At 41.4% G+C, this 8,808-nt stretch overlaps 1 protein-coding gene across 1 annotated transcript; it reads left to right on the top strand.

Moving 5' to 3' along the window:
- Positions 1 to 2,601: 2,601 nt before the first annotated feature.
- On the top strand, positions 2,602 to 8,585 carry LOC306752336 (hyaluronidase PH-20-like; the record flags this gene model as incomplete). The annotated part of the gene is made up of 9 exons (XM_079236087.1): positions 2,602 to 2,622; positions 4,915 to 5,072; positions 5,521 to 5,575; positions 5,957 to 6,123; positions 6,213 to 6,381; positions 6,480 to 6,698; positions 6,790 to 6,948; positions 7,375 to 7,464; positions 8,148 to 8,585. 9 exons carry the CDS (start codon positions 2,602 to 2,604, stop codon positions 8,583 to 8,585), a joined length of 1,476 nt encoding a protein of 491 aa, XP_079092213.1.
- Positions 8,586 to 8,808: the final 223 nt, after the last annotated feature.

Genomic DNA, 8,808 nt, shown 5'->3' with positions numbered 1-8,808 from the left:
GTGAAGTACGATTAAGACTGCTCCAGTTACTATACATTGCCTCTGGGGTAACATATGCTTCAACGAGTACATTTAAGTGTGTTTCTCCAGAATTTTTGTCAATTGACTGAGACCACAAAATGAAACACCGCTTTCAGTAAAGCCTTTTCCCATCAGACATTTTATTCTTCACAATAAACAGCACTCAACCATCAAACAGACACATTTAGAGGCTACTATGAGTAGCCTTGAACAAGGGCAGCATAGATGATGGCTCATACATATTTCACTAATGTGCCGAAGGGTGATAATACTCATGCAACATGCTCAGTCAGGCTCATAAATGGGTGTTGTTTGCAGGATGGCAGTCTTTGAGAGGTGATTCAAAGAAAATACTTTCCCTTGTGATAAATATTTCCCAGAAGTGATTTTGTGATTGCCCAAATTTGTGCAGACTATATAAACACAAATGATTGATTGCACAGTCCTACATATACAATTTGTCTCATTTCAGGTATCAAAAGCAGGTCTGACCCTTTACAACTGCTTTATCTGTACCAGACTTAAAGACATAACACTTTTGTGTCATTACTAGTTGCGGCCAGCGACAGAATGTCACATACTTGGCCAATAAAGGGGTTCTGATCTGTTTCTTTCCATGTAAACATGAACACGTGTGCATGATCATATGTGAGTTTCTTAGTGTGTGTGTTTGTTTGTGTTTGTTTGCAACATGCATGCGTGTGTTAGAAAAGTGTATCAGAAACAAGTTTATACTTCTCCTCTCTCACCGGGTCAGTATGAGTTAGAGAAAGTTCCCATGGAGCTCACAGTAACGACAATCTTAAATGGCACCAGTAAAACCTGTCGTGAATGACACTGCACAATAACCAAATTCAGCTTTTCATGATGAAAACACAGTCCGCATTTTGTTAATCCTTCATCTCTGTACAGGCCGGAGTAATACTGATACCGGAACACGGTATATTGCTTTTAAAAAAAGTCAGAAAACACATTTAAGAGTCAAAAAGGATGTCTTTAATCCAGTATATTTATTGTGTAAACAAAGCTGATAGTGAGGTTAGAGTTTTCAATAAACGGCATGATAATATTTGAGGGAAATGTGGAAATATGGATAAAGTAATACCATCCTACTCTTCCTGTTAAGAGTCATGCACATGCTCTTTCACACATTCTTCCACCTGGTTCAACCTATTTCTATGCTTGTCAATGGAAATCTTGAAAAACTTGAAAAACCTGACAGACGGGCAGAGAAACACCGAGTGAAACTCTGCACTACTCCACCTAGCCTTGGCTTAGCAAGGTAGAGATGTGTTAAAAATTACTCATGCTGAATGAGTAGTTATGAGAACACACATGTTCTTCATGCAGAAACATGAAGAAAAAAAAAGGGCATTTAAGGGCAACAAATGAGAAAGAGAAGAGTGTGAGAAAGAACATGGACAGAAAGTGGAATATAAGAGTGAGGGAAGGTGAAGAAACCAACATTTCCGAAACACTGTCATAACAAATAAGCAAAACCAAAGGCAAGGAGGTGAATTGTTCATCCGGTCACGTGTGGAGATTCACAGAATAATTAAACTGACAGCCAATCTTTGTATGCACTTATTCACACAATGACAAGAGGACTGAACTGAGCACTGTGGTTTGTGTAAAATACCTAACTGACATTTCTGAGCAATGTCAAGATGTGAGCATGAGCAGTGATGCCCTTTGAGTGCATGTGACTGTGCAGCATGTCTTTCTAATATATGTTAATGTATATTTAAGGGACAGAAGTCTGCATTGTCTAGCTGTTAATGCTCTATGTGTTTCTGGGGTTATGCCGACACACCTTCAGGGTAAAACATTCATTTGACCCACATTCCACAACAAAAGCGAACTGAGGTTGTGAGAGAAGGAGGTAAGAGGGCAACATGATTATAATATTTTGAATTCTGGAGGAAGACATCCCCTACAGGCCTCTGTATGAATATTTAATAAAGTTGGCCTTTTCACATCTCGTCATCATGTTCTAGAATGTGGAATTTCTTTTTTGGAAACATCACGATGGGGTCAACTCAACAGAAATATATTCAAACAGGCAAGTATTGTGGTGTGCCAAGCGTGGCGTTTTGCTTGGTTTTTAGGAAGCAGGTTTGCATACATACACACAGTACATTCATACATACTGATTCACAGAAAACAAAATACATACAGGTTTGGGAAATATTGCCAAAGCTAGGTTTGCACCATCTGTATACAATAACCACAAGATGGCAGCATTATGCTGGATATTATGTCACCGATGCTGCTGGACAGTGCACTCACATTGGTTACTGCATTACATTCGCCAAACATGGAGGCCAAAACACAATAACCATCCTGGGCTATTGTGCTCAATGCTGCCTGCATTCATGTTAATGCAACCATGTGACGAGATTAATGTGGAGAAGAGCTTCTGCCCAATCTGTTGCAGCAATCTTTTGCAGTGTTTTCTGTCATAGCAACCACCATTGTTATGACAGAAAACATCCTTCCAAACAAACTTCCTTCATAACTGTGTGCTGTGTGACAATGACCCGCTGTGCAAGCCGAGGAAGAGGTGGGAGAAGAGGAAGAATGAAAGAGGAGAGAATACAGGTAAGAATATGCTTATTTTATGTTGAGGCCAGTACAATAACGACTTTTGTTTTGTCCCAACATGTTTGATCCGTGGTTTACAAAAAATATGTAAGTCTTTGTTACCTAACCTTCTATGCTTAGTGGGTAGCATCAGCTACTGAATTGGAGCTAACCAACACTGTTAGTTCTAATCTAATCTAATCTAATTTAATTCAATCTAAACTGGCCTATAATGGAGGGGCTCATGCAGGTCTTTTGGTTTTGTCCACTGCATTAAACATGCAAGAAGGAAAGTTTTTTGTTTTAAATATGAGCAATTTGTAATGAATATCAGAACTGGTCCTGAAATTGTAATTTTATCATCATCATACTCTATCGCTCCATTGATCCTTTCTTGAGAAGATTTTATTTTTTATCTTTAAGAAATAAAAAATAAACTAATTGACTTAATAAAGTCATACTTTTAGTTGCTGACATTGCATGTTTTTATAACTGAGACATACGTAATCTTGTTTACTAAAGTTGACTTGTAGTATCATCTACAAAACGCACACCACCCTTCTAAAAACATCTTCTGTTCACACTGTGCCACTAACTCGTGAAATGACCACCACCATTTGGTATTAAATGTCCCTGACCAGACAAATAAACATATACAGGGTAAACAGCCCAATGTATAAATACCAGACTTACATTTACTTGTAACACAGAGGTGAAACATGCTATTAGGAATTATATTTGAGTTATTTCTGTCTGTAAACTTCACTGTGTGTGTCAGACGTTAGACGCCTATTAATGCCACCACCCCTGTCTCGCCACCTAGGTGTCAAACCTTCCTGTCTCCTAGGGGGAGAATGCGCTGATTGATAGCATGTATGCAATTCTTTCTAACCAGGCTAACATGCCAGCCAATTGCCACTATCCCTTTACCTCTATGTTGAACTACTTCAATTTGCTTGAATCCTTTATGGCGAGAAAAGGAAGTCAGAAATAAATATTGCATCAAAACAGGTGGTCGCGGATCTGATGAGCCACCGTGTAGATTTAATCTGTTTTACTGTACTATGACTCCAAATAAAGATTAAAACCACAACACTCACACAATCACTTTACATCTGTTACTGTACATTATGTCACTAGTCCAAAGACGATGACATTAACTGTGCATGTAGTTTTGTAATATTGAGAGATGAATGTCAGTTTATCGACTAATCCCATTTGCTCTCACGGCCTCCATTGTTGCAATTATTTATTCATCCCATCCCAGGTGACAACCACAAGCATCAACACCAGAGCAATAACAATCTAAGCTTCATACTAATGCCCCACTCAGTGCGCTTCACTATGAGGACACTGCACGCCCCATAACCTCACACCCAAGTGTGTCTTCCTCCTCTACTCCAAGTCAGACTTGTGTAATCAAAACAAGAGGAGCATCCTTGTACACAGCTCTGCCCACCTCGCCTCTCCTCCCCTATATCAGACAGGATCATTTTTGTGAGGACACTCTCCACCTCTGGGCTCCAGTCAACACATCGTATGGTGAGACGGGTCCACTGAAGGCATGTCCAGGTATTGTGTCTTTTTTTTGTTTTTGTTTATTTACGTAGTCTGTAAGGTAGTTTTGAGTTGGTATGTTGTGGTGTATGATTTTCCAAGTGGCCTCATCTTGATTTAGAAATGCTAGATGTAGAGACCAGTTTACATCACGGATATCACGCTATGTTATTTGTGTTTGGGAAGACAAGGGGAGTGAAATCATGCTAGACTGCTGAGACCTGCGCGGAATGAAGATAAAGGGACTTCAGAGAGTTAGGCTGTGCATTTAATTTAAATGTGAATGATGAGATATACATAGTTTTTGGGCATTAGCTTATAGGTCTTCTTTGCGTAAGTTATATATATTCAACAGTGTGCTCTGAATATATCTTAATGAGTTAGCATTGACTCGCTTGCTTTGTTATATTTTCATTATAGCAACATTGGCTGCACACATACACAGATTAAAAGCCTATTAGACTGTAATATGCACAGGAGAGTTTGATTGGCTCTGTTTCAATTAGTTCACACTATTATTTAATTATCACACACCCCTTTTTTTCTATTCTTCTTTCTTCAGCCAGGGCAAAGGATGGTTTCAGTGATACAGAAGAACAGAAGCTGCATGCTGCTGCTTATCCTCTCTGCTCTATCCATCGCTGTCTGGCCTATTCTCTCATTATCTGTCCCGACAACACCAAACACCTTTACCCGTCCTGCTGGTAGCACCAACATATCCACCATTTCTTTTACCACTCCTGCAATCCTCAGACCATCCACCTCCAACCTCAGCCCAACGTCTTCGTCACAAGCCTCTACTACAACACCCTCAAAATCAATGTCAGCCACGTCTACGATGTCACTCTTCGACCAAACATCCCAGAGAGTCCTCATATCCTCACCCTCTGCTTACTTGCCACCTCGCCCATGCAAACAGCTGACACCACCCTTCAAAACTAGAGGACCACCTGTGCACAAAAAACTATGCCATTTGTCTAAAATGACTCCTGTGCAGTCTGAAAAACCTCCTCTTCTCACTGCTAGACTTCTATTTCCTCCCTCCAACTCTACTTCTATTCCACAAAGTTTGCCATCTTCCCCTCTACCTCAAACTGCTTCCCCCAAGCTTCCCTCTCTTCTTTCAACGTCATCCCTCTCCACAGCGTTCCAGCCTTTAACATCTAAAACATCACCACCTCCTCTTGCCACATCTTCACCCATCCCACTCCCCAAAACCTCGCCATCTCCTCCAGAAGCACCAGCCTCTTGTCCGTCCGGACCACTTCTGCCTCCCTCTCTCCCCCACACCACAGGCCCGCTGTTTGAGCACCAGCCATTCATTGTTAGTTGGAATATCCCTGATTTGGTGTGTAACAGGTACAACATCTCCCTGGACACCTCCCCATTTAAAGGCGTGGCCACACCTGCGAAGGTAAGGGGACACGTATTTGAACGTTGGGTCATTATTGAGTTGCGAGTATTGAGTTAAACCCTATTCTATTGACATTTAAATACATGTTTGCAAAGCACATGTTGTAATCAAATGATATGCTCAATTACTTTGCATACAGCTAAAAAGGAAGAACATTTCTAGGAAATAGTTTTCTAAATTTGATTGTTAGGCTACATGTCTTAAATGCACGCCAACTTGTTTCTAGATGATCACAACCCAATACAAGACATTAAGTTAATTGAATAATACAGGTTCATTTCCATGTCGGATACCTTAACTGGTGGTTATAGCTGTTGTTCTTCTTGGATTTTTCAACATACTTATTTAAGGTAAATTCACTTTGTCATGTTTCTGCGGCAGGTCCCAGGCCAGTTTCTGTCTCTGTTCTACACAGACCGACTGGGTCTTTACCCACATGTAGACCTCGCTAGAAGGAAACAGTTAAATGGCGGCATCCCTCAGAGAGGTAACCTGAAAGCCAGTATGAACAAAGCCATAGAAGACATTAACTACTACATCCCATCCAAGTGAGCCTACTTAAAATTCACTGTTTATTGTTTAACAGATTTGATGCTGACCTTTAACCTACTTCTTTATCCTCCTGTCTTCCCTGCAGGACCAGCCGAGGCCTGGCTGTTATAGACTGGGAGGAATGGCGCCCCCTATGGGACAGAAACTGGGGAAAGAAGAGAATCTACCAGACTTTATCTGTGGCACACCTTATGCAGACAAACCGGTCCATGTCAGTGCATCAGGCCACAGAGAAAGCCAAACAACATTTCCAGGTTATAACTGACTATTAAAACGAAGAAAACTAATTGTTTTGTTCTGAACAGCTATCAAATATGGATTATTCTATTCTACCTTCTACCTTCTGTTTTAGGTGGCAGCCAAGAGTTTCATGTCAGGCATATTGGCAATGGGCAGAGCTATGAGACCCAACTACCTGTGGGGCTTCTACTTGTTTCCTAACTGCTATAATTATGGCTGGGCGAAGCCAGACTACACAGGCCGTTGCTCCAAGGAGGTGAGGAGGCAGAATGATGAGCTGCTCTGGCTGTGGGAGTCCAGCACCGCCCTCTACCCCTCTGTCTACTTGCAGGTTAGTTAATTCCGTTCATCATTTACTGTTTATACATCTCTAATATTATTTCAAGTCTTCATTTTTCCCCTGCATCCTTGCACTGTTTCAGGTCTCTCTGGCAGACAGTCCAAAGGCTGCTCTGATGGTGAGAAACCGTATGCAGGAAGCTTTGAGAGTATCTGCCCTGCCCAGACGGAGTGGCACTGCACCTGTGTTTGCTTACATGCGACCTGTCTTTGTTGATCAGAACAGACGCTTCCTCAGCCAGGTAAATGAGACTAATTTAAATGCTGCTTTGTTTAACACATGGTGTAAGTAATATGAGCTAAAGTATGAGATGGCATTGGGAGAAATGAAAAACAACCATAAGGAAATGGTTGTCATATATATACAATAAGTCAGTCATTACATCTGCTATACAAACATTTTTTAAGGAACTCATTAGTTAGGGACCACACTCGATTAGAATAGATACATCTTAAGTTACTTCTTCCTCCTCGTAGTGAAGTGTTTCCAGCCGAGGTTATAAGAGGAGTTTGGTTTCTTGGTGTAACAACATCCTGGTCGGGTGGTAACCCTCCCCTGAGCATGATCATTATCCTCTCTTCTCAGAGTGTTTCACCCGGTGTAAAAGTCTGTGGACCATGAATGCATTTTGTCTTCCGTGTATCTAAACAAAGGCATTTGTGTCCAGGGAGACTTGATCAGCACCATTGGGGAGAGTGCAGCAGTGGGAGTGTCTGGCGCTGTGCTGTGGGGGGCCAGCGCCGACTATGATGACCAGGTAACATCACCCGGCAGACCTCCACTGCACTGCTGAAAGACATGACAGTGTACTGGGTGAACCAGAGACAGTGTGTTCAGTTAGATGATATAGGAGTACGCTCGTCTCTTTGACTGACTCACAATACCTGAGTGGTACTGATGGATTGTGTTGGTTGGCACAGTGTAGCAGTATTAGTTAATACATGGCAGGGAAACCAGGATTAACTCGATGATAGTGACATTCACTGGGTGTTTAAAGTCTTCTGAAAGATACCTCTGTCAATTCAAGTTAAATAATACTCTTACAGCTGTTGTGTATTGTTTGTGCATTAAGTTGTTATTATGATTGTACGTTTTTGAGTAGCCATGTTTCCTAAAACTGTTTTACACCAAGTTTCTACACAGGATAAAGTAGCCTAATGTTATAACATGTTGGACAGACACAGGCCAGCTGTTTCCCCCTGTTTCCAGTATGTTAAACTAAGCGAATAGTCTCCTTCAGCTTCACAATGAAAGGACATGAGAGTGCTATTGATCTTATTTTCTAACTGTTGGCAAACAATAAGAGTATTTAAGTAAATATCAACTACTACAAAGTACACATCAACATATTTCAGGGCTGTTGACTTGTTCTATTTCAGACATACAGTACAGTATATAAATACAGAGTATATGTACCTTCTTCCACTCTCATCTTCCCAGACGTCTTGTGCGGCCCTCTCATCCTACCTCTCCTCCACCCTCAACCCTTACATCAACAATGTCACCTTAGCCGCCCAGCTCTGCAGCAACTTCCTGTGTCGAGGGAATGGCCGCTGTGTCCGCAAAAACTCCAACTCCAATCACTACCTCCATTTAAACCCCGAAAATTTCAGGATCCTGCATGTTCAGAACCGCTACCTTGTCCTGGGGAGACCTAGCCTCACAGACCTGAAGGCTTTGAGCAGGAGGTTTACGTGTCAGTGCTACAAAGGACTGAGCTGCTCACCCAGGACACACAGAGAGCTAGCAAAGGCCCTGGTATTTAGTGTGAGACAAGGGCTGTACCAGAAGTTTCACACTCTGAATAAATCCATGCTAGATGATGCACAACAATCCAGTATTACTAAGGACGATGTTAAAAAGAACTTGAAAGTTTAGCTCGTAAAGAATCATTTTCTTCCGAGCTGAAGTTCTTCTTTTTTGGAAAAAAAACAATTAAACCAAACACTACGTTCAGACCTGGGAATACCCAATCCTGTTGCAATCCAGTGTTGGACAGTTCACCTGCAATAGTATAAGGGGTTTGCCTAAGACCAAAGGTACAAATACTGTGCTATATCAAGTAACGATGAGCTATGTGATTTTAATAATCACACTGGGT

The sequence above is a fragment of the Taurulus bubalis genome (assembly GCF_910589615.1).
Source record: "Taurulus bubalis genome assembly, chromosome: 20".
In the NCBI taxonomy this organism is placed as follows: Eukaryota; Metazoa; Chordata; class Actinopteri; order Perciformes; family Cottidae; genus Taurulus; species Taurulus bubalis.
Note: the sequence above shows the minus strand (reverse complement) of the source record. Positions and strands in the feature narration are given on the sequence as shown.